Source organism: Aulonocara sp. 'chitande type north' Nkhata Bay, linkage group LG13, assembly GCF_057382095.1.
Source record: "Aulonocara sp. 'chitande type north' Nkhata Bay isolate Kocher_YH1m ecotype deep benthic linkage group LG13, A_spYH_male_GT1.1, whole genome shotgun sequence".
NCBI classification, from domain to species: domain Eukaryota; kingdom Metazoa; phylum Chordata; class Actinopteri; order Cichliformes; family Cichlidae; genus Aulonocara; species Aulonocara sp. 'chitande type north' Nkhata Bay.
This window is the reverse complement of record NC_141356.1, coordinates 32,609,692-32,635,809: the sequence shown is the minus strand read 5'-3', so window position 1 is coordinate 32,635,809 and position 26,118 is coordinate 32,609,692. Positions and strand designations below refer to the sequence as shown.

The 26,118-nt window shown below is 44.2% G+C and overlaps 1 protein-coding gene across 3 annotated transcripts; it reads right to left on the bottom strand.

Annotated features, from left to right (window-relative positions):
- Window positions 1-1,131: 1,131 nt before the first annotated feature.
- znf318 (zinc finger protein 318) lies at window positions 1,132-23,944 on the bottom strand. Of its 3 annotated transcripts, XR_015124486.1 has the most exons (12): window positions 23,485-23,944; window positions 22,269-22,378; window positions 15,636-16,182; window positions 14,337-15,519; window positions 13,588-13,682; window positions 13,293-13,392; window positions 12,603-12,919; window positions 7,846-8,037; window positions 7,618-7,711; window positions 6,933-7,051; window positions 2,156-6,374; window positions 1,132-1,866 (listed from the first exon to the last, which is right to left on the bottom strand). XR_015124486.1 is itself a non-coding variant. In XM_086260031.1 (11 exons), exons 1-11 carry the CDS (start codon window positions 23,740-23,742, stop codon window positions 3,399-3,401), a joined length of 5,991 nt encoding a protein of 1,996 aa, XP_086116157.1. In that variant the 5' UTR covers window positions 23,743-23,944; the 3' UTR covers window positions 1,132-3,398. The 3 variants fall into 3 exon arrangements, 2 of the variants coding, with proteins under 2 accessions (XP_086116157.1, XP_086116159.1); XM_086260031.1 differs by having other exon boundaries at window positions 1,132-6,374; XM_086260033.1 differs by having other exon boundaries at window positions 1,132-6,374; window positions 7,846-8,034.
- Between the last annotated feature and the right edge of the window lie 2,174 nt (window positions 23,945-26,118).

Sequence of the window (26,118 nt, the reverse complement as noted above, 5' to 3'; positions counted from 1 at the left end):
AACCCCGCCCCCTGAGTTTGATGGGTGAGGCTGACAGATAAAATGGGTGAGACCTGGTGAGACCTGAAGGAGTCAACTGTGCCAAAATGAATTAATTAAATACACCATTAAATAATTATTTAAATGTGACAATAATTAATTAAAATATGAAATAAACAAGTAATTAGTTAAATGTGTCAATAATTAATTAAATGTGTCAAAAACATTTTTAATTAATTATTTCCAATTTTAATTAATTATTGCCACATTTAATTATTTAATGGTGTATTTAATTAATTCATGATGGCAGTCCTGGCGTTCCATAGGGCACAGCCTAACACTTGAAAAAGGAAACGACCACTATGTAATCCATTTATTTTAACAAAGTAACTGCATTCTAATTATCACCTATTTAAATGGTAACTGTAACAGAATACAGTCAAAGGAGCTTGCAAAGAAAAGCGTCTGGACTTCTTTAAGTTGCTTGAAGACGTTTCACCTCTCATCCGAGAAGCCTCTTCAGTTCTAAGGTCAAATGGTGGAGAGTCCCAGATATAAACCTAGTGGGAGAGACCCCCCACAGAGGGACAAAAGGACCCCCTGATGATCCTCAAATCGCCTGAGCCAAGGTGGGAAACTGGGCGTGGGTCCCAATCAGCCAGAGTTTCGGGTGTGTTCATTGTGAAACCTGGCCCCACCTTATCATGCGAATTCCTGAGGTCAGATGGCCCAGGATGTGAGTGGGCGTTAAGGCGTCTGGGAAGGGATCTCAAAACTGGATTATAGATGGCAGAGTTGGTGTCGTAAACCCCCGCCTCTGTTCAAAGATGGTCGCTCACAGTGGACATAGATGGCTTCTTTCACTCCTCTTTCAAACCATCTGTCCTCTCTGTCCAAAATGTGAACATTGGCATCCTCGAAAGAGTGTCCTTTATCCTTAAGATGCAGATGGACTGCTGAGTCTTGTCCTGTGGAGGTGGCTCTTCTGTGTTGTGCCATGCGCTTGTGAAGTCTTCAAGCAACTTAAAGAAGTCCAGACGCTTTTCTTTGCCAGCTCCTTTGACTACGATGACCTGGATGACTGAGAACCTTCACAGACGTAACAGAATACAGTTACTCATATTTTGTATTCCATTACTCCCCAACACTGTAGATGCCCCCCAACGTGGAGACCGGCTCAATCAGAGACTTTACCTGAGACAGGTGAGCCCCGTTGGGTCACAAACTGCAGTTTAATGATCGTATGATCGGCTTGAGTATTTGGACTTGTCCCCGATTACCTCTGCATGGACGCCACTGCACGGTTCTCAGATTTGACACTTCTAGAGTCGACCCAACTCTGGCTGCAAGAATCTCTGGAAGGTTTCTTAATCACTGCAGATTATTCATCAAACCTTCAAATACAAAGTAAATAAGAGAGAATATCTCAAACTAATCTGGGTCAGAATTTCCTTCTGCTTTATACTCTACAATCATCCAGACATTAGGCTCTCAGAACTTTATTAATAATATATAACTATTAATATTTTAATAATAAATCAGATTTTTGCCTTTTATCTGTAGAAGTACTTAAACCTGAGCCAAGCATCCCCCGTGTGTTCCGATTTTGTCCCGATTTTGATTGAATAAAGTTTCTTTCCCTTGTAATGAGCACACAGAGACATGCTGGAGTTTCTCCTTTTATTAAAACTTTAACACATTACAGAACGAGCAGTTTCAGACACAATGAACGAAGAACATCCGATGCAGTTCCAGTAACTGTTTCATTCAGGAGCATCAGAACAAGCTTTCCGAGGTCGAAACAGGATGAAACGAGGCCTTAACCGTGAACCGCCCAAAACTACACTGTGCTCTTTGAAGGAGCAGTCTTCCAACCATCAGTTTCATCTGTAAGAGGCCGTTCAACAGGTGATGAGGGAACATTTCCTTTTAGTAATTTACGCTCTGCTTTACAACCATTTGTTTGAGACCCTAAATGGGATTACAGCCTCTCATCTGCAAGTTCTTAAACAGGTTAACCACAAATTTAGTACATTACAGTGAGTTAATCTGGGTTAGCTGGATCAAACATTGAGAACCAGTGAAAGGACCATGACTCAGATCTTCACCTTCACATTGACATATTTCCCAGACACTAAGAAACTTTTAACGATCTGGTTGCTAAATTAAGCCTCACCTCGTGTTCTGAGATGCCATATTCTCTGTAGGTTCAGGAAATTTGAGGTCCAGGTCACAGGTTCTTTTCTAGCATTTCCCAGCCACAGATTTATCTATTCTGAGACAGATGATTCAGTTCAGACCCGTTACACAGGGGAAGACATCCAGCAAGTCTGAGATCAACAACAGAAAGGTCACCTATAAAAAAAATAAAATAAATACACTGATGGCTTGAAAATTTAAGAAATGTCCCTGGGATGAACTGTCTGAACTTTGTTGGGCTTTTTTTGACTTCAGGAATCTTTTATTTCCCGAAAGGTTCTAGGCCAACATTTCCTGTGACAAGAAGCAGAAATGAGGTGAAACCAAACAGTCGGTCCAGATGAACTGTGAAAGGGTTCAAGGATTACAAAGTGTTCCAGGTTCACCTCAGAGTACGGAAATTCACAGGAGTCTTAGCAGACTCATCCAAATATTCATCATTGTCAGCTGCATCTCCACTTTCAACAGAGAGCACCTCAGACAGACACTCTGCTGCCTCAAAGGACAAGTTGTGTCATTACAATAAAAGACTGTGCTTGACTGAGCCTGGTTTATGTATTTCAAAGACTGGGTCAGGCTGAAAGTCTGCAATTGTGTTTTTATTATTTAGAGCCAGGTAGCAACAGGTACACGGTAACTAAAAACTAACAAATCACAACCAGACCGGGTGAGCGCTCTGATTTTATAAGGTTTCTCGTTCAGTAGATCAGTAGCCATCTACATGAGCTCACTAGTCCTGTTAGGTGGAATCATTATTCATTTAATGCAACTCCAAAACGCAAAACACCAGCGGTCCCAGCTGCCAAATATGATCAAAGAGAGGAGGTTTATTGTGTTATTTAAACAGAAATGGCATAAATCAAGCAGTTTACAGGTTTATTTGAGTATTTAAATTCTTCTTTTAGTCTATTGGAAACCTATGAAGTGTAAGCAAAAGCTGCAAAACTAGGAGACTGCTGGGTGAGGACAAATGTCCTGGACACGTTTCTATGAGATCAATCAGACCTAAAAACAAATTCTGGAGAAAACAGTGAAGAAAGGAATTCAATTAAACTCTAAATAAATCTGGTCCTTTAGACAGGTGTAGTCCCTCAGCAAGAGTGTCTATCTTGTCACTTTCACATGCCCTCCACTATGTGACACATTGTGGCTTCAGCCTTTCTGGATAGCCGAGCGGTTAGAATAAACCCCGCCCCCATGTCACAAAGCCGAGTCACCTCCTACTCAAAGTTAAAATCATATTCAAAGTCCAGTGAGGTCATGTCAGAGGGCAAGCCCAGTGTTTCTGCAGTTATCTTCATAATCTGAGGGTTCGCCTCACTGGACGCCTCAGCCTCTGGCTGCGACACAGAGCCAGGATCTACCATGTCCAAGTTCTTTGGGTTTGTAGTTGCAGCATCAGTGTCACCTGAAGATGACTCGGGTTCTGGTTCAGGCTGGTTCTGGTTCAGCTGCTGTCGGGTTTGGTATCTTGTTTGGGATCGGGTTTGCCGGGTTGGCCGAGGAGCAGGCGGGGTTTTCTTACCCCTGGTTTTAGGACCCGTTTTTGGTTTGGGTTCAGGTTCTGTGTCAGAATGAGTCTCTGGATGGAATTCGTTGACCTTGCTTATTTCTGACTGTTGGGGCTCTATTTGACTTTCAGGACATGGTTTGAGCTGGGACTCCAGTCTGGAAGACTGACTCTCTGGGAAGATTTGGGGATCCAATTTGGCTGTCACAGACTGGTCTTCAGGTGCACTCTGAACCTCACACTGAAGCGGGGGAGACACTCTTGGTTGAGCCATTTGCGTGTTTCTTTCATTAGGTAGAGCCAACTCAGATGCGGAGTCTTTGGCAGACTGCAGGGACCAGACAGACATAATTTGAATGCCTGAGTTTGTTGGGGTCAGTGGGTTTTGTGGCTGCTCATTTGGATTTCGTTGTGGAGATCTTTGGAGTTCATTTGGAAGCGGGAACTGAGTAAGACCTTGTGCCTTGGGCTGTGGTTCAGGCTGGAGTTCAAGGTGTTGCTGTGTCTGTGGTTTGGACTGTGGCTGGGACCCAGGTTCAGGGTGCAGTTTGGGCTGTGGTTGGGACTGTGGCTGAGACTCAGGTTGGGGCTGTAATTCTGGGTGTGGTTTGGACTGTGGTTGGGGTGTTAGGGCTTTTGGAACTGGAAATGGACTTTTACTGCCACTACTGCCTTCAGCTCTAGTATCTGATGCTGGTTTGCTGAAGGAGGAGGGGCCCGTTTGGCTGATGCTGCTGTAGAAGATGCCAAATAAATCTTGGGCTCTGGCTGCAGCCAGGTTGCTCCTAAATTTGTCCGATTTCTGAGCTCCATCACACTTATTCATGAAAGGTGGAGGTTTGACAAACACCGTACGAGTCTGCTCACCCTCTGGGACACCAGGAGCTGCCACGTCAGACACAATCTTTATCATGGCTGGTTGTGCTGGAGTAGCTGTGGTAGCTAAAGAAGTTAAAGGTTTTGCCTGTACTGGGACCGACTTTAAGTCGACTGGGACAGGTTTAGAAACTGGTGGAGCAGGGTTAACTTTAGAAGGTGTAGGAGTTGTGACACCTGCAGGGGCAGGATTTGGCTGGACTCGAGCAGGTTCAAAAACTGGTGGAGTAGTATTAAATTTAGAAGGTGTAGGAGTTGTGAGACCTGCAGGGGCAGGATTTGGCTGGACTCGGGCAGGTTCAAAAACTGGTGGAGTAGTATTAAATTTAGAAGGTGTAGGAGTTGTGAGACCTGCAGGGGCAGGATTTGGCTGGACTCGGGCAGGTTCAAAAACTGGTGGAGTAGTATTAAATTTAGAAGGTGTAGGAGTTGTGAGACCTGCAGGGGCAGGATTTGGCTGGACTCGGGCAGGTTCAAAAACTGGTGGAGTAGTATTAAATTTAGAATGTGTAGGAGTTGTAACACCAGCAGGGGCAGGATTTGGCTGGACTCGGGCAGGTTCAAAAACTGGCAGAGTAGATTTAACTTCAGCTGGTACAGGCACCACGGGTGGAGGTCTAACCTGAAACAAGGGAAGGACTGCCTCAAATGGCCCAAGTTTATCAACGTATGGGACCATTTTAGTCTGAAGCAGACCATTTCCGGAACTCACGGGAGGAGGCGGGAGTACTGCGCCCTCTGTTGGAAGAGACTCTACTAAAGTAGGGTTTTGGGGTTTAATGGACAGAAAGGTATTCAGAGATGCAGGTCTGCCCATCATGGTTGGCTTCCTCAGACCTAGAGCAGGTGTAGGGAGGTTGGGTCGGATCCGTCCCCGGTTGGACATCCAGGGAGCAGATACGCTTGGTTTGTTTCCCAGCTTCTCTGCGATCTCTTTGGCAACAGCTACTGACTTTGCAAAAGAGTCTTCCACCGAAGGGGACTTGGCAGCAGCTTCATCCTCTTTGATGAATTCTGCAGCAACTTTCTCTGCCTCCTTTGCAAGCACGTTCTCCTTCTTCTTCCAAATGAACTTTCCGAATGTGGTTGTTGCTGCTGTAGTTGGTTTGCCGGCCTCCAGGCTCTGCTTGCGGAGCTTGGCCCTCATGGCCGGACTGGGGCCACAAAGAATTTTGGGCGGTTCGTAGGGTTTTGGTAGTGGTTCGGGGTTGCTGACTGCCGGCTTCTCTGGCTCAAACGTTTTAAAACCTTCCCTCTCAGGTTTAGGTTTGCATTCGTCTCGCTCTTTCTCATATTTGGATCTGGCATCTGAATATTTGCCACCTTTAAATTTGTCCCCATCATCTTTTGAACCATATTTGGGACGGTCATTAGCATCGGTGCGGTAATGGTACCGATATTCCTCATCCCTGCTGTATCTGTGCCGGCTGTCCCTCTCGTCTTCCTCTCGGCTGTAATGGTACTTGTCATCCTTCTTGCTGTAGTTGTACTTTTCATCATTATTTTTCTTGCTGTAATAAGGCCACTCCTTTTCAGGGCTCTTGGCATTCTTAAAATCTTCCTTTTTGCTTGGCTTCAGCTTATCCTCGTCTTCCTCCTTTTTAATTTTGGACTTGTCCTCCTTTGAAGCATTCTCTTCTTTCTTTTTCTCCTTTTCCTTTTTCTCTTTTTTGTGTTTGGACTTTTCCTCTTTGCTGCCTTTCTCATCGTCATCATGTTTGCGTTTCTTTCCACTTGCCTCTAAGGCCAGTCCCGCCTGGCGGTCCAGGTTCCGCCTCTGCTCGTACAGTGGGTTCTCATACATTTGTTTCTGGTGAGGAAGAGTCAAGAATATATATTGAAGTCCACTTTGGTCACTTGACATATAAACATGTAATCTTACAATCTACACATCAGAATTGATCAAACCCCAGAAACACACTGCTCAAATAATTCAAAGCAACACTTTTTAGAGCATGGGGAAAATTCCAGGTGACAGGCAGTTACTCTAAGCTGGACATAGATGCCCCTCAGCCCAACAGCAGAACTGATGTCTGCTCCTTTGTACAGGATGAGAACTGAGGAGCATTTTTAGGTGCTGCAATGAAATTTCAGCATAATGAACAAGCCTTTTCGTTTTGACTGTTGACGTCTTTGAATTCAGTCATCTGTAAAGGTTCATAATTTTCTCTTCCATTAAACCATGTGGCTGTCCAGATTTCCAGGATGGGGAGGGATCCTCTGCGATCCGATGTGTGAAGTGTTGCTTTATTTATATCTATCCTTTATCTATATCAAATCAAGAAAAGGAAGGCCTGACCACCTTTAAAGGTTTAGGTGGCACAGATCTCTGTATATTTGGCAATGCTTAAGTCATTGAGTTCCAAACCTTATACTTCTCGTTGTGAGCGTGCGTGGTGACATGCTCTTCTGCACAGATGCCGTCGCCATAAAACTCTCTGCACAGCAGGCAGAAGAATCCTCTGACGGGTACCAGGAACTCCGAACCTGCAGCGCGACACACATGACATTTTCAACCCTCAAACGGAGGATAAATGAGCTACCAATCATGTTTACCTTATGGAAGTGTCCATTTCCAGTACCTGTCAAAAAAGGAGAAGGTTAAAGAGGCGGGGTGCTGACTTTTTTGGAAAACAGATGGTAAAGAGTTGAGTGGTTATTTAAGACCAGTGAAAGATGGAAAAATGCTGCAGCTCCTCAGCAATAACCGGGTGCCTGCAGGAGATGCAGTCAAGCTGTTTTTGGGGTGATACGAACACACCTGCACCAAGAACTTAGCGCACTTTACCAGCTGTTGTTGCATTTTCAGCAGCTTTCAGAGCCATGTGAGGCATGAAAAGGAAACGAATCAGCACTGGAGGTGCGGACAGCAGTCTCCCCTATGCTTCGATGCGAATCACTTCATTATCACTGTTTTCATTAAGAGACAGAAATGGCAGCAGAGATCCACACTGAGCTCCACCTGGAACCAAAATATGGCTAACAAAATTCAGTGGTTCAAAAAACAGACTGTGATACGTCTGCAGGATCCTCTGAAGGTGCAGCACAAGTACCTTTAGCGGGTTTAGTCAGCTTCTCGTCTGGCAGCTGGTTCTTTTTGATTTTGCTCGGAGTGGAAGCCCAGGGTCGGTCATACGGGTCCAGAGTCTGAGGGACGGAGAAGAACATGAAATGTAACAGAGCAAACACGAGGAGCCCGCCGAGGTATGAATATCAACTGAATATCAAAGAGGGAGAATTTCAGACAATGTGGGCGATGATGCTTTAAAGTGAAAACCAACCTTTAGGTGCGTTTTGCTGTGCAAGTGTGTGAAAAAATCAAACATGGAACCACACGTAGCGTTACAGTTTTTGCACCAGTGGTTTCCAGCGTCATAGTATTCAAAGGGCTCGGGGGGCGGGGCTGGAGCTGCAGTGGCGTCGGGCGGCGTGTGCAGGGACGCCTTCGAAGGCGACAGAGTCACGGAAGTCTGCTAAACAAGAACAAAGAAAGAAAAATGATGGAGAGTCAAGATGGCGGGGAGAAGAGCGACAGCCTGCATTCAGAGCAAAAACAGGAGCTCCTTTTAAAGAGTTTCTTACCTTGTGTGACTCTGCATTGAAGATGTCAACGTGTATCCCTCAGACGGTTTTTATAGCGGCAGTAACTTCTTACGCAAAATTTCAACTTGAGCACAAACTTGCAGCGGTCACAATGAAACTCAACAGTCTAAATTCAGTCTATAACCCTCCGCTCAGCAGCGTTGTTTTCATGACTAGTCGCTCATTAACGCAATCAATAATCTGGATCTGACTCGTCCAGTATTAGGGCTGCTCAATTAATCGAATTTTAATCACGATTACGATCTGGGCTTTCAACGATCATTAAAAATGACTGAGCCGATTATTAGCCCCTCCCTCGTGCTTTACTCTCGCGCTGCTCCGTGTGGCAAATCGAGTGCACCTCTCTGCATTTCGAACACGTGTCACAACAATTAAGAGGACCCGAGGGAAGCTCGGAAAGCTAAGCAGAAGTTATTTGGAGAGGAGAGTGACTGCCGTTGGTTGAAAAGAGGTAAAAAAACCTTCAGTGGTGTGGAAACATTATGGGTTCAGTCAGACGTGGATCAAGTAGACACAGTGTGTAAACTTTGCTACGGTGTCGTAGCTGCACCACAGAGCAACACTGCAAAGTTCACTAAACACAGATGTTTACATTTTTCATTTATTTCTTATATTGCAAACATTTGCACTGTTATCAGTATTTACACACTATTTTATATTATTTTTTAAAGTCATTATTCAATACATTGTTATTGTTAACCCTTTAAAGCCGGTCAGAGCAGCACGCTCCGTTTTGTGTAACTATTTTTAAATCCCTGTAGAACCTGAACCATGTAAGCTAGCGCAATAATTTTTTTTGCATATGAAACTTACATCTTATGCCATCAGCTTGTCCTCAGTCACGGTTTCCTGCCACATAAAGCTTTGCAAAAAATTGCATAAAAAGCGCTTGCAGGAACAAAAACAATATTCCAGAAACACGCTTTGCCGATCTGATCAGCTGTTCGTAACACTTCCCACATTGAAACAGACGTCAGCGCGAACTATCACATGTCCGCCATTTCCTGTCCAAAATCAGAAGTGACGCCATATTCGCGGAAAATGTAGTTTTTTACTTGTAGGCCTTAAAAGCCTATACTGGCGTTTTTATAAGTCATGTTTGACTTTTCTGAATAGTTTCTGGGATGCTTAGAACTCGAATTGCACTGCTGGAAATAGTTTATTTTGATGCACCTGCTGTTTTCTTTGCAAATTTGCATCATAGGATTGTTTTTTGTTTTTCCTGCAGTATATAAAAATTGCTGTATCTCCAAAATAAAACTATGAAGACACTCAAAATAAATTTCCTGTTGTTGTAAACTATTTTTTGCAACTTTTTTGTATTTAAAGTTTTGAGGGACAAACCTCTTAAATTTCTCCAAGTAGAAATATATGTAAAAAAAAAACAAAAACGATTTTCAATTTTTTTGTAGCTTATTGCACTTTTTTGCAATTAATGTAATTACTATGGACTTAATGCATACATATTATTAAAATATGGGCTATAACAGTTGTATTGATGTATAGCAACTTGAAATGCTCCCACAAATGGCACTACAGCATGTAAAAAAATAATATAAGCTCTGGTGGACTTGGTTCTATGGTAGGACTTAAAGAGTTAAATAAATATCGTCAAATAATCGAGATCTCAATTTCAGTGAAAATAATCGTGATTACCATTTTTGCCATAATCGAGCAGCCCTATCCAGTATCCACGCCTTGGTAGCGTCACACCTTCCTGATGCTGAAACCCAGCGTGTAACGGCCAAACCAGCCGAGCAGCAGCTGTAAACGTGAGCCAGGAGCTGATTCATGTTGATTTCTCTCACTACCTAGCACCCGATCCACGTGTTTTAATAAACTGATTAGAATAAACTGACGTTTAACTACTCGAGGAGGGTTTCAAGGAAACACATAATTACTCACAGCAAACATTCAAATGTCTGTTTAACCCATCAGCAGCCCAGGACACCGCCACGTTCTGTTGGGGTGCTGATGGAGGACTTTCGGCACATTGATGACCTGAGACCATGTGCAGATTCACACGTATGTGCTGCTTTTTTGCCTGACGTTGGATGTATCTGGACGAGGATGGGGCGCTCTTCAAACCAACAGCGCTGCGTAAGTGCACCAAATGATCAGCGAGCAGTTACTGATCATCATCGATTTGTATAACCTGGCTCACGGGGCTGTCACAACTTCAACAACCAATCACTGATGAGGCAAGCTGCACTGTCATAAATGCAAACGCTTCTGAAATGTACGCTGTGACCGTCCTAGAAACACGAAACATTTATCATCACAGTCGGCAACGACTACGACTCAGTGCGGCCTTCCCACTGTTGCCAAAGCGCTCGCTCGTAGGCGGTCGGTCACAGGACTGTTGGGTTTTCTCTGTATGTGTTATCGTAGGGTCTACCTTACAGTATAAAGCGCTTTGAGGTGACTGTTGTAATTTGGCGCTGTGTAAATAAAACTGAATTGAATCACCTCAAAGAGAGAAACTCCACCTCCAACTACTCCAAACTGGTGGAGCTCCGCCATGCACAGGTATAAATGTTGGTGGCCATGACAGTCCAGTCTGACAACATGTGATGTCACAACAAACACACAGAATGAGAGTAGAGCCCATTAAAGCCGGACACAAGCACACGTGAATCCTCCTAAACTGTCTGTGAACATGTTTGCAGAGGTACGTTAGCTTGCTAATATGGGCTCAAATTGTGGTCATAAAAGTTTTGTGCTTGTAAATCAGGATTTGTATGTGTAAAAAGATTTGTGTGTGGACTTAGCCAAAAAATACACTTAAACTCTGCACTCAAGTTTCAAGTTACAAGTACGAATTTTGACCCTATTTTTCTTCCTTTCATCTCACTGGCCAATGTCATGTCAATCACAAATTTAACAATCCAATCAGAGAACAGATGGGCTTGGGTTTGTGGAAATGACAGTCTTCACTAGTGGGGATAGTTACAAAGCTTTCTTCATTATGAATTAGCGATACATGTTTTTGTTGAACATTTGAAGATAAAAAAAAAACAAACTCTTGTAGAGAACATAAAGTCAGAGACAGAAACGACAAGGAGCAGGTACATCTAGTGCAAGGAGAGCTGCTGCACACAGAATTCAGCAGCCAGCAACAGATTCTGGATCCTTGGCTTTTAGTTAGCATTAGCAGCACATGCTGCGTCCAATGAGAGGACCTTTATGCTGCGCACTGTGACTCACAGCCATGGTCCCGGGTCAGCTATGACTTTGTGTTAAACTAATCCTAAAGTAATAATGCATTTCTAACCACTGAGATACCACAACTTTATCCTTTCAACAGCTGCTGAAAGTTAGGGGACCTAACTGCTATCAGATAGAGATAGAGAGATAGAGAGATAGAGAGAGAGAGAGAGAGAGAGAGAGAGAGATCCTCCAGCTTCAAACTGTATTACCCTTCCAGGACCTGCAGTTAAAAAAAAAAAAACCTCCGACAGCCCAAGCCCATCTGTTCTCTGATTGGATAGATAAATTTGTGATTGACATGACATTGACCAATCAGCTGAAAGGAAGAAAAATAGGGTCAAAATTCGTACTTGTAACTTGAAACTTGAGTGCAGAGTTTCACACTTAATTTTTGGCTAAGTCCACACACAAATCTTTTTACACATACAAAACTGATTTACAAGTACAAAATATTTATGACCACAATTTGAGCCCATATGCTAATCCTTTATGGAATTCAAATAATATTTTATTTTCTAGAAATACTTTTTTGACTTCCTGTTTCTATGTTTCACAGCTTGCTGAGCTGAACCGGTCCTCTAAACTACATCACTCGACCACAAAGAAATGTTTTCAAACCGTCTTATTGTTACTACAGCTGCATTAAAACGCGCTCTCACTCTCAATGTAACGAAAACAAACAGTAGTAAAAGTACAAAGACATTTCTATGATGATGAATGGATTAAACTAATTTACATGAGACAGTAGTGAGGCTTTAGCTCCACCCAGCGATTATACAAATCCTTTACATGTCCGATAAACTTCTTGTTTGTTAGCACAGCTTTAAAAACATTTCATTTCTCTGAGCTATCTATTTCCAGTCTAACGCGACAAGATCGCAGAATCTTGTCATGAAACATTTAAACTTCTTATATTAAAATTTTTATATAAAACCATTAAAACAACTAATGTTCAGGGAAACTAGTTTCACTGCCGACGTGATGATGAGGCAGACAAAACTACAAGCACAAAGTAAAATCTTCCAAAATAAAAGCATTGAATTCAAAATAACAGCTCTAGAGGACAAAGTGGTCTGCAGGTGAACCTCACTGAGTGAATAAAGGAACATGTTCTCGGTGCTTCTCGACACATCTCGTCTGAGTAAACTCTGATCAATAACTGACCCTAGCTATGCTTTCTAACTCCGATATCACTTCCTGTTACCTCCTCTGCAGGTGAGTGTACCTTCATCATGGGGCCGCTGGCCGCCGGCTGGCCTTCTGGGCTCCTTTCCGCATCACGTTTCTTCTTCTGTGGTGGAGTCTGCTGCTCAGCCTTCTGGACCTCAGGCGGTTTGCTGGTCCTGCGGGGTCGGTCCGACGGGTTCAAGCCAAGGATGAGTGCCACTTTCTCGATCTCGCTGCGTTTCTTCTCGGCAGCCTCGTGCTCCTTGCGGAGGTTGGAGATCTGGGCCATGACCTCCTCCTGCAGGTGGCTGATCTCCTGCAGCAGAGGGTCCTTGTGGCCATCCTTCTCCCGGCGCTTCTTCCTCAGCAGCTCGCCTGAAAAACATTGCAGGGCAAATGTCAAAGCGCCATCAGTGACGTTCCATCGATCAGAAGGCGTCTCCTGCAGCTCCATGTTTTCATGTCACACCTAAAACAACAAACACCAAATGAAACTTTCTACAGTGGCAGGTTTCTGAAATGATCAGCTGTACACAGCTGTGCACATGTTGAATAAAAACAAATTTAAAAAAAGTCCCAGAGGTGATCCCTGAGGATCTCCAGTCTCATTTCAGCTGAGAAAAGTGTCTGATTTTATACTTCATTAATAAACTTAAAACCAACACCAGCTTTATAGGACATCCCACCACATGCTGGCTGGGATTGCTGCGTGGGCGGAGCATAAATCACCTGTAACACAGTAACACACCTTGCTGCTTCCTGAGTCTCTCCAGCTCCTTCATCAGATACTCCTTCTTCTTCATCCTGATCTCTCGCTCCTGCTTCAGCTTCTCTCTCTCTTCTAGAACCTGAACAAACCAACACAGTCACAGGTGTGAACATCCAATCAGCTGAATCTGAGTCAGAGGCTCCACCCAAATCTACATCTTTCCTTCTCGGAATGATCCACATCTCAGTTTTTCAGGTGGAGCCAAAGGATGTGGAGGCATAAACTTCCTTCTGACGTAAATGCAAAGACGTGGGAAGAAGCGATGGAGGCTGACCTTCTGTTTCTGGCTCTCGTTGTTCTGCTCCTCAGACACTCTCGCAGCTTTGGCGCTCCCCTTCTCTGCGTGTTGGGTGGAGCTCTTCACCAAACCTGAGGATGGACAGACACATTTATTTACACCGACTGACCCACAGCTGCTCATCCTGCTCTCGCTGGTCGATGAATCCAGTTTATTCTTCCAGCGCTCACCAGTTTTGTACACTGGATTCAACTGTGGCCAACCATGTGTTACACTGATTATGGAGGCGGGTAAAAATAGTAACAACACATTTTAAAACTACCTGAATGTTTATGACTGAATGACTCGTTTCTATGTGCAAACATTTGGGTAGTGCACATTTCAGCCTTCTCAACCTATTAAGTAACACAGCTAATAAAAATGGCTAAGTACTCTGAAGCAAACAAACTGTATATAAAAATGGAAGTAGCTTCTTAAAGCTGCATTGTTTTTAAGCAGGGGACAATCATTGGATAATGAACATTTAATCACAACTTGTTGACCAATGAGGATGCAGAGTCTCTGTGACAAATCAGTAACTGTTCAATAGTCAGCCGTGTCTCCTACATGCTGTTTTGCAGAGGTGGCAGGGGGAGAAGTGAGAGGACAAACACTACAGCAACCTACACGCAAGGATCCACAAGAGGAAGGGGCAGGGCCGCCTGGTTAGCGGTGAGGAAAACATCCCGCAAATAATCGTCACGCTCAGACTAAATGTGATAAGAGTTCTTTAAAAGGAGACTGACCTTTGACCCCTGGCTCAGGGGTATAATCCTGTTTGTAGGGTAGTGTGGGAGGGTACTCCTCAGCAAGTGTAGGAGGAGGCATCCTCATGTTTGGGGGTGGATATGTGGGGGGCCACTGCTGGGGTACGAAGGGCAAGTAATTCCCATACTGACTGTACACAGGTGGCGGGTAGCTGGGGTGCATCATGGCGGGGACCTGCGAAGGGGGGTAGGTGGGGATGGGTACACCTGGATGAGGGGGGTGGCAGCTTGGCTCTGGAGTCTGACAGGGCGGCGCTGCCGTGTTGCTCCACTCGCCTTTCTCCTCTTTAATGTCACGGTCTTGGTGAGATTTGAGCGAAGCTGAGCTCTTCCTGCGGTCATCCTCGTCGCTGCTCCAGCCAGCGCCAGTGGCACCGCGTCCGTGGCTCCGGCTCCGGCTGGTGCTGCTAGAGCTGCCACTGTGGCTTCGTGACCTACGGCCCTGCCGGCTGCCATCAGAGCTGTCGGAGGAGTACCGTCTGCGCCGCGTGGGCGTCTTTGTAGGGGGTTTCTTCCCGTGGAGACGCTCTTTGGTCCTGGCGGCCATCTTGGTAATTTCGGCCACTCCAAGGTCCAGACCGATGGTTTTAAGCAGATCCTGGATCTTCTCGTACTCTTCTAGTGCCTGGCGCTCGCTCTCCTCCAGGGGCTCGTTCCCCGGTGGGTGAGCGGGGTTCGACACCTGGGCTGTGGTGTTGTGGTCGGGGCTGATGGCGGGCCGGCTCACATAACTGTCCGTGGAGTGAGGGGGCTGAAGGGTACATCCGTGTGTCTGAGCAGAGACCAGTTTCTGCTGTGGGTAGTCTCCATACAGCGCCTCCTCAGTTACGTCTCCATACAAGTCTAGACTGTGGGTCAAGACTGGCTCTGGCCCCGGCGGTGGTTTGGGTTCCTCCAAATCGCCATAGAGGAATCTCTCCTCGTCGTCAATGTCGTCCAGCACCTTCTCCTGAGTCCTGGGCCCCGGCGTTGTCATCCCCAGCAGGCTGAGGATTTCTTTGATCTCAGCGTCGAGGCCAGCACGGCGAGCCATCTGTGGATCAGACCGCAGCTCCGCAAGCATGGACGCCACCATGCGAGGGTCAGCGCCTTTGACGGCCTGCAGGAGCTGATCGGCCAGTCGGGACATGGAGCCATCCTGAGTTTGAGGAGAGTCCGTGCTCTGTAACAGAAATACTATGATGGTCATTTTGAGGAACTCCGCCGTGGTCATCTCTGCTTTTTGGCTAACAGAAGCATGTATCGAAACACCGACTGAAACACTGTCTGCAAACTTACCCTGACGGATGGCGAGTCCTCGGAGCTGCGTTTCTTCAGGATGGACTTTGTTGGTAACGTGAGCAGCTCCTCAAGTTCCTTCCTGCGGCGAGCCATTTCTAGCTCCTTAAACCCTTTATTCAAATCTGTGGCACCACTTCTGCTGCGGCTGCTTGAGCTGCTGCTTGCACTGCGACTGCGGCTCCTCTGACGGCTCTTACTGCGAGCATAGCTCGTCCCTTTGCTGTAGCTTCGTCCTCGACTCCTTCCTCTGGATCGAGACCTGGATCTGGACCTAGATTTAGACCTGCTCCGGGGGCGACTCTTGCTGCGGCCCCGACTCTTGGCTCTGCTCCGGTCTGGACTGCGGCTCTGGCTCTTGGCCCTGCTCTTGGCCCTGCTCCGGTCTGGACTGCGGCTTCGGCCCCGGCTCTTGGCCCGGCTCCGTTTCGGACTGCGACTCTGGCTACGGGGACGGCTCTTGCTCCTTCCAAGACTCCTGGCCCGACTCCGGTCGGGACTACGGCTGCGAGGTTTGCTCCGGCCCCGACTTTGCTCGTACTCCCGTCTACATGGAGACAAAAACATGAAGTAGCTAAACCTCACTGGCAGGGTTTTAATAGTTTTGCAATTTTCATTAGTTTTTATTTTTATTTAGTTTTGACTTCAGATTTTCAATTTTATATCAGTTTTAATTAGTTTTTACCAATTGTTTGCTAGTTTAGTTTAGTTTTTTTTTAAAATCCTTAGTTTCAGTTATAGTTTTAGTTGTTTGCAATAATTAAGTGCAACAAAATCCCAGTTTCATCATATCAGTCATGCTCTTCTGCTTATCCTTGGGTATGTTGCTATTCCAGCTACCAAACCCTGCACCCTGCACAGGTCGCCTGTCTGTCGCAGGGCTAACACGCAGAGACAGACAACTCACATTCCCACCTATGGGTTCTTTAAATAAATAAATAAATGAATAAAGGCAGATGAACAACCATTGATACCAGGCAACTATAAAATTTATATCTTGGCCCCAATGAGACTATTAACTCTTGCAGCACCGGGTGTTCGTAATTTTGGTTCAAGTGAATTGATAAACCTTTTGAAGGCAATTGACTCACACAGTTATGCAGATATCCCCGTTCTGTTGTCTCGGGATGCATCACGCTGCCTTGCCTGGGGTTAGCTTCTGTTTTCTGGGGATGAGGTTTGAGTGCGCTCCCTTACCTTCTCAAGGTAAGCTAGGTTAGCCTTCTTGTGTGAGCTTTTCAAGCGCACTTTAAGGTTTGTGGGATTTTTTTCCCCTTTAGAAATGTCCCTCATAATTTGTCTCTTTCCACTACAAGACACTTGCTTTATCCAAAACACAGTCATATTCAAAGTAATCCCAAATTGGACTCTGGCGCTTTCTCCCGACTTTTCCTGACATGATTCTGCGCGTGGACGGAGCAGCGACACAAACAACTCGACTAACGTGCTGCCACCTGCTGGCATAATGAGACACAGCAAGAAAAAAATCTGGAAACTAAACTTCATTTTCACCCTTGACTATTGTATGACACACACACATCTACGAAAACTAAACACATTTTTGCTATAAATTCAGTTAATTTTAGTTAGTTTTCCTTTTTTTGTTTTTATTTTTATTTCCGTTAACAAAAATGTTTTTTCACTTCTAGTTTTCGTTATTTCGTTAGTTTTCGTTAACGATAATAACCTTGCTCACTGGTTGTGCAGATAACACATTTTTACCATTCACTGACACATAATTGCCAGAAACCTCAATGCACAGGCCGAGGGGGCGGTGTGGCAGCAAGTTTTCACACCAGCCTAGTAATCAACCAAAGACCCAGACAGACTTTTAATTCATTTGAAAGCCTGATGCTTAGCCTCGTCCACCCCAGCTGTAAAACTCAGAAACCAGTCTTACTTGTTATCATCTATCGTCCACCTGGGCCTTACAGAGTTTCTGTCTGATTTCTCAGACTTTTTATCTGATTTAGTTCTGAGCTCAGATAAAATAATTATTGTGGGTGATTTTAACATCCATGTAGATGCTAAAAATGACAGCCTCAACATGGCATTTAATCTGTTATTAGACTCAATTGGCTTCTCTCAAAATGTAAAATGACAAATGATCTTCTTATGGCCTCTGACAGTGGACTCATCTCTGTGCTTGTCCTGCTAGACCTCAGTGCAGCGTTCAATACTGTCGACCATAATATCCTATTAGAGCGATTAGAACATGCTGTAGGTATTACAGGTACTGTGCTGCAGTGGTTTGTATCATATCTATCTAATAGACTCCAGTTTGTGCATGTAAATGGAGAGTCCTCTTCACACACTGAGGTTAATTATGGAGTTCCACAGGGTTCAGTGCTAGGACCAGTTCTGTTTACATTATACAGTGGGGCAAAAAAGTATTTAGTCAGCCACCGATTGTGCAAGTTCCCCCACCTAAAATGATGACAGAGGTCAGTAATTTGCATAGTTCCCATTTCTGTATAGCTGTATATCCCAGATTCTGTAAAGTTATTTATTTCATATTCTGTATAGTTTTTTCATATTTATATCCTGTTCATATCCTGTACATAGCTTGTACTCACTACAGCCTGTACATACTTATAGTTATAGAATATTCACAACATACTTCATACCGTGTACATTATAACATACCATAATAGACCCATTTCTGTAATATACTCACATATCTATATTATTGCTAATATATATTGTAATATATCTATATCACTAAAGCACTTCTGGATGGATGCAAACTGCATTTCGTTGCCCTGTACCTGTGCATGTGCAATGACAATAAAGTTGAATTCTATTCTATTCTATTCTAATTTGCACCAGAGGTACACTTCAACTGTGAGAGACAGAATGTGAAAAAAAAAATTCATGAATCCACATGGTATCAGACAATCACACCACCACACAGTACTGACCCACACATATGGTTCTTACACACACACTGGACTTTCTGGACTTTGGTTTTGCACAACACTGGTCACTATATTCTTCATTTCCGGTTAATACTTGTACAGCTGCTGTTATTGTGTATATATTTATTTATATTTAGATTTCTTCATACATTCTTATATAGTTCTATATTGTGTATTTTGTTGTACAGTTATTTTATTTTCAACTTTAATTTATATATTTATCTTTCTTATTCTTCCCAGTTAAATTTACCCTTCATTCTAATTTGTGTTGTACAGTTATTTCATTTTTAACCTTAATTTATATTTTATTCCTTCCTAGTTAAATTCACCCTTTTTAATTTTTCATATTTATTTCCTTTCTTATTCATAGCCTTTTCCTTTTTTGTTTTCTTTAGGTCACGAGCAGTTGTCCAAGCATTTCACTACATATCGTACTGTGTATGACTGTGTACGTGACAAATAAAAATTTGAATTTGGTAGGATTTGTAAAGAATTTATTGGTAAATCAGGGTGGAAAATAAGTATTTGGTCAATAACAAAAATACAACTCAATACTTTGTAACATAACCTTTGTTGGCAATAACAGAGGTCAAACGTTTACTATAGGTCTTTACCAGGTTTGCACACACAGTAGCTGGTATTTTGGCCCATTCCTCCATGCAGATCTTCTCGAGAGCAGTGATGTTTTGGGGCTGTCGCCGAGCAACACGGACTTTCAACTCCCGCCACAGATTTTCTATGGGGTTGAGGTCTGGAGACTGGCTAGGCCACTCCAGGACCTTCAAATGCTTCTTACGGAGCCACTCCTTTGTTGCCCGGGCGGTGTGTTTTGGATCATTGTCATGTTGGAAGACCCAGCCTCGTTTCATCTTCAAAGTTCTCACTGATGGAAGGAGGTTTTGGCTCAAAATCTCACGATACATGGCCCCATTCATTCTGTCCTTAACACGGATCAGTCGTCCTGTCCCCTTGGCAGAAAAACAGCCCCATAGCATGATGTTTCCACCCCCATGCTTCACAGTAGGTATGGTGTTCTTGGGATGCAACTCAGTATTCTTCTTCCTCCAAACACGACGAGTTGAGTTTATACCAAAAAGTTCTACTTTGGTTTCATCTGACCACATGACATTCTCCCAATCCTCTGCTGTATCATCCATGTGCTCTCTGGCAAACTTCAGACGGGCCTGGACATGCACTGGCTTCAGCAGCGGAACACGTCTGGCACTGCGGGATTTGATTCCCTGCCGTTGTAGTGTGTTACTGATGGTGACCTTTGTTACTTTGGTCCCAGCTCTCTGCAGGTCATTCACCAGGTCCCCCCGTGTGCTTCTGGGATCTTTGCTCACCGTTCTCATGATCATTTTGACCCCACGGGATGAGATCTTGCGTGGAGCCCCAGATCGAGGGAGATTATCAGTGGTCTTGTATGTCTTCCATTTTCTGATGATTGCTCCCACAGTTGATTTTTTCACACCAAGCTGCTTGCCTATTGTAGATTCACTCTTCCCAGTCTGGTGCAAGTCTACAATACTTTTCCTGGTGTCCTTCGAAAGCTCTTTGGTCTTGGCCATGGCGGAGTTTGGAGTCTGACTGTTTGAGGCTGTGGACAGGTGTCTTTTATACAGATGATGAGTTCAAACAGGTGCCATTCATACAGGTAACGAGTGGGGGACAGAAAAGCTTCTTACAGAAGACGTTACAGGTCTGTGAGAGCCAGAGATTTTCCTTGTTTGAGGTGACCAAATACTTATTTTCCACCCTGATTTACCAATAAATTCTTTACAAATCCTACCATGTGGATTCATGGATTTTTTTTCACATTCTGTCTCTCACAGTTGAAGTGTACCTCTGGTGCAAATTACTGACCTCTGTCATCATTTTAAGTGGGGGAACTTGCACAATCGGTGGCTGACTAAATACTTTTTTGCCCCACTGTACATGCTTCCCTTAGGCAGCATCATTAGAAGACATAGCATACATTTACACTGCTATGCTGATGACACCCAGCTCTATCTGTCCATGAAGCCAGATAACACACACCAATGAGTTAAACTGCAGGAATGTCTTAAAGACACAAAGACCTGGATGGCCGCTAACTTTCTGCTTCTTAATTCAGATCAAACTGAGGTTATTGTACTCGGCCCTGAAAAGCTTACAAATATGGTATCTAAGCAGATTCTTACTCTGGATGGCATTACCTTGGCCTCCAGTAACGCTGTGAGGAACCTTGGAGTCATGTTTGACCAGGACATGTCCTTCAACGCACATATTAAACAAATATGTAAGACTGCGTTCTTCCATTTGTGCAACATCTCTAAAGTTAGAAATATCCTGTCTCAGAGTGACGCTGAAAAACTAGTTCATGCATTTATTACTTCCAGGCTGGACGACTGTAATTCATTATTATCAGGAAGTCCAAAAAACTCCCTGAAAAGCCTTCAGCTGATCCAAAATGCTGCAGCAAGAGTCCTGACAGGGACTAGAAAGAGAGCAGATTTCTCCTGTTTTGGCTTCCTGTTAAATCCAGAATTCAAAATCCTGCTCCTCACATACAAGGTCTTAAATAATCAGGCCCCATCTTATCTTAATGACCTTGTAGTACCATATCACCCTATTAGAGCACTTTGCTCTCACACTGCAGGCTTAGGGTAACTATGTGAGACTGCTGTTTGTTGATTACAGTTCAGCGTTTAACACAATAGTGCCCTGCAGACTGTTCACAAAGCTGAGGGATCTGGGACTCAACAGCCGTCTGTGTGCATGGGTGTTGGACTTCCTCACTGGCAGAACTCAGGTGGTGAGGGTAGGTAGATGCGTGTCTAACAGCATCACCATCAACACAGGAGCACCTCAGGGATGTGTCCTCTCGCCACTGCTCTACTCCCTCTACACTTCAGACTGTGTGGCCACCCATGGCTCCAACACCATTGTGAAGTTTGCTAACAACACAGTGGTGTTGGGCGCCATCTCCAACAACGATGAGACGGCCGACATGGACGAAGTGAAGAATCTGGCATCATGGTGCTGGGACAACCACCTCCACCTGAACGTCAGCAAGACCAAGGAGCTGGTGGTGGACTTCAGAAGGGGTCAGCACAGAGACTACAAGCCCATTATCATCAATGGAGCTCCAGTGGAGAGGGTGCAGTCCTTCAAGTATCTTGGTGTCCACATCTCCTCAGACCTGACATGGGCTGCCCACATTCAGGTCCAGACCAAAAAGGCTTTTTTGGTCTGGACCAAAAAATTCCTTTAATTTTAAATGTTTATATTGTCTATTCTGTAAAATAGTCAGATGTCTATTCTTATTAATGTACAGAATTCACCTGCTTGCTGCCACTACTGCACATTCACCCCAATGTGTGTGTGTGTGTGTGTGTATATATATATATATATATATATATATATTTTTTTTTTTTTTTACTCTCTCCCCCCCCCCAATTTTTGCACATGTCGAGGAGCATGTCAGGTTACATTTCACTGTGTGTTATACTTGTATAACTATGCACGTGACAAATAAAGAACCTTGAACCTTACTTGTTGTTCCTAGAATATTTATATCAGATGACTTAGATGAGATGTTTCACTGTGAACATCTTTTAATGGTGAAATCATTTCCTTTTCACAAGTAACAAAGGACCACATTTGCTGTTTCTTTATCCAGCTGTATTGCCTTCAACCATCACAATAAACACAAAATCTGCCTAATGATCACCTTTCGAGATGGCATAAGGAGGCGGAGCCAGAAGGTCCATTCAGCTCGTTGCCAACGGTGATGACGAGGTTGTGGTCCAGGGGAATCGGGCCACGTGGAGACAAAGACCTCTGTACGAGAAACACAAAAATTCAGCACTAAATCTCTCAGAGTAGAATACCGACAGGACAGCCCAGCGCCTGTGGCACGTAATGGAAAAAACGAACCTTTTCACCATCGGCGTGTGTGACCTGATGGAGATGTTTTATGGCAGCTTTGTGTTTTGTTTGGGGTTTTTTCAGGTTTCTAAGATTCTGATTACTCTACAGCATAGGTGTCAAATTTGGCCCGCAGCCTAATTACATTTGGCCCGCGAAGCCATACCAAATTACTATTAAAGCTGGCCTACTGGTATTATACAGCTAATATATATATATATATATTGTTTAGTATTAAGCTTTGCTTGTTTCATATTCAGTTTTTCAGCAAAACGTGTTTGAGTCCGTAAGAAAAGATTCATTCTTATATCTGGAGGAATAAATATATTTCAATAAATATTAATGTTAGCCCGCGACTTTGTTCCAGTTTTGAATTTTGGCCCACTGTGTGTTTGAGTTTGACACCCCTGCTCTACAGTTTCTAACCTGAGCGTTCCTGAGCTTACAGCGCCAAGTGTGGTGGGAGCAGAGCTGGATTCAGCCAAAGTCCTTCCTGAAGTATCTCCAGGCACTTATTCTGAAGAACTATAATCAACTAGAATTTTACAGGTCACTGGGACATAAACTTCACGGCTGAAACAGCACTTAAACCAAAGTAAGATTTCACAAAGCTCCTTGTCTTGCAAGCTAAACGTCTACCAACATCATTATTACCAACAAACATCCCAACAGTCCTGCTGTTTAGCATACGTGCTCCAGGTGCCCTTTCTTCTGCTCACCTTCAAGGCCCTTCATAACCTGGCTCCTCCTGATCTCTCTGACCGAGTCGTCGGGCAGACACGTTAAACAATAAAACTAAATAATAAACGCGGTACATAAACGCTAATCTCGCGATAAATTGGTCGTTTTTTAAAAGGGGTTTGGTCTAAATCTGATTCCAAACACACTCTTTATAAATGAGAAACAGATATTTTCCCTCTCAGCCGTATCCGTCCCCGCAGACCACCCAAACCGGTGTGTGTGCGGTAACCTGCCGGCTGTCCGGTGTGTTCGGCCCGTTCGGACCTCGGCTCTCTCACCTCTCTCGGCGGACCTCCGGTCCATAACTCCCCGCCGCGGTTGCTGTCTGAGCCCGGGGAAGGGTACCTCCTGCGCGGCGGGGAGCGGCGGTAGGGATCCGGGGGTCCGTGGTCGTGGTAGCCAGAGTGATACGGAGGTCTGGGCCGGCTCCGGTCGTCCCTGTAACCCGGGGCCGGGTAGGGCCTCGGCGGAGGCGGACCCCGGCCTTCAAAGGGAGGCGGGTAGCCCCCTCTCGGAGGAGGCCGACCGCGGTACATCTCCTTCCGCGGAGGTCCTGCGGCTCCTCGCGGGCACGCTGCGGGAGAGCTGCGGAGGTCACTGAACGAGGAGGACCGAAGTGCAGAGCTCCGCGGATAGATTGCAGCTTTTTCTGCGGATATTCCAATACAAACGGAACTCAGAGCTTTAGCTACGAGCAACACAACGGCCTCCCGCTGCTTCTTCCTCTGCTGCTGCTGCTCACCGACATAAACAGCGCGCAGCGAGCTGCTGCCACCCGCAGGCAGAAACCTGTACTGCACATTAACAGCAGCGCTCTCCTCGGCATCAGTTCTTCAACTCATCTTCCTCTGGGCCTTATTCTCACAGTTTTCATCACAACAGCAGTACAATAAAATATTATATATATCATATCCATCCATGTATTATTTTGTGCTTATCCAACTCAGGGTTTGGGAGGCTGGGAAGGGTAAACCCTGCCTGCATGTTTCTTTACATCTGTCGTGCACTCTAGAGGTTTCCTGGGTATGCAAATTCTTATACATGAGCCATTTTCACAGAAGCCAATTGGTATGCAAACTGATAGATCAAACACTTGCGTCCATGTTGATAGTATACTTGCACATAAACCACTACATTGGACATTGATGTGTCACTCCATACCCCGCCACCCACTGGTCAGCCAGTGGACATTTGTAAGTGGACATGTAACAAAAAACAAAACTCTTTTAAAAGCATGTTTAAAAAATGAAGTTCAAAAATATTTTTTCTTGCCTGAAGATGAATAAAAATACTTAAGAAAACAATCCTGATTGAGGTTGTCTTAATTCATGCATGAAAGAGTTAAATACCCCCCTCCCCAAACTGAGACGCCTACAGATGCATCTGTGACAACAAACTTATGACAGCTCTTTGGTTTGCACTTGCACAGACTGTGTGACGTTTATGAAATGCATTGTTCACAAAAGTAACATCATCACACTTTTTTTAAAAGAGTCAGAATCTTTATTGTCATTGTGCTTTAAGAACAACAGAAACTGTATCCAAACAAATTCAGTGCAAGTGGCAAGAGAAAAAAAGTATAATAAATAAATAAATAATATAGTATATAGAAGACTGTATATGAGAATGGACAAGGGAAAATATGGTTATTGCACAGTGATTTAATCCTTAGAAAAATATTGTAGAGTTAAGAGTTCGCATTTTCACAGTGGTTTATGCCCGAGTATATTTATTAATGCAATAGCCGGTTTTGGCTTGAAGTGTCCTGCACCTGCTGCCTGAGGGTAACAGCTGGAACAGGTGATGTGCACATTGCCTGCATGTTAAAACATCAGGGCATGCTTTCACATACGAACTTCTCTCTCCTCGTGGTACCCCTGAGTTTTGTTTTAAGTTTGTTTTCCTTTAAAGCATGGCACGTCTCTCTGCTTTCATCAACCTAAAATGCTCCTCCCAAAGATCCCACCTCATGCCTCTGAATACCAGCTGCTGTTCAGCTTTAAATCTCAGAATAGTTTGGCACTCATCATGTTCCAGTTTTCTAAGAAAAAATTAGGAAATGTGTGAACTAACAGCTGATTCGAGTCTGTCAGTGTGTCCGCATTTCTCAAATTTCTCATGTTTTTGAAGCTACGGCTGAACTCTGTTTCAACAAATCAAACAGACTCCACACTGGATAAATAAGAAACTGTACAAAGTATTAGTGCAAATAATTAATACAAACTATTATGCAAATTATGATTGGAAAACAGAGCAGGGCACTGGCTTATGACCCAAATGATCTAACAGTGGGTTGTTTCACTGTGTTCATCAGAATGAAAGCCTGGGGGACGAAGCGTCTCTCTGGCAGCTGGTTTTTCATCACAGAGCCAGTTTATTTACTAGTTTGAAACCTGAAAATATAACAGCAACACTTTCCCCTGTAGGTCTGCGAGAGACGTCCTGAGAGTTACGTCTGACTTGTTGGAAATTACTAAGCACATTTGCAGGAAATTAGCTGGAAAATTAGCAGTGGTGGGATTTTGAAAGGTTTTCAGGGGAAACAATGGAAGCAGCAAACTTTCAGCTCATCTTCTCAGGCTGCAGACATCTGTCTGCTTCAGCTTCTGTTTGATGAAATATTCAAACTTATGTTGAATTTCATGAAGGCTCATCTGATCAGCTGTTTCTATTGGATGCTCTGATGCATACTGACTCAGCAAGTAGTTTTCGCTCACCTGATCCATCACAGGTACACAGCAAAAACTAACACTGGAGAGTGTCTATATGGGTCCACACCTCTGAGTGTTAAATACAACACTGTTGAGTGTTAAATTAACACTTTTGACAGTGTTATATGTTTAAAAGTAACCTAGTCAGTTTTGAAGATTAACAAAGACTAACACTGAGCAGTGCTGATTTTCTAACACTGG

Coding starts and splice junctions, on each gene's coding strand:
- znf318 (XM_086260031.1), bottom strand. CDS start 23,742: ATGTACCGCGGTCGGCCTCCTCCGAGAGGGGGCTACCCGCCTCCCTTT. Junction 16,183..22,268: donor TCCTTATGCCATCTCGAAAG/GTGATCATTAGG, acceptor GTCTCCATGTAG/ACGGGAGTACGAGCAAAGTC. Junction 15,520..15,635: donor AGGACTCGCCATCCGTCAGG/GTAAGTTTGCAG, acceptor TTTCTGTTACAG/AGCACGGACTCTCCTCAAAC.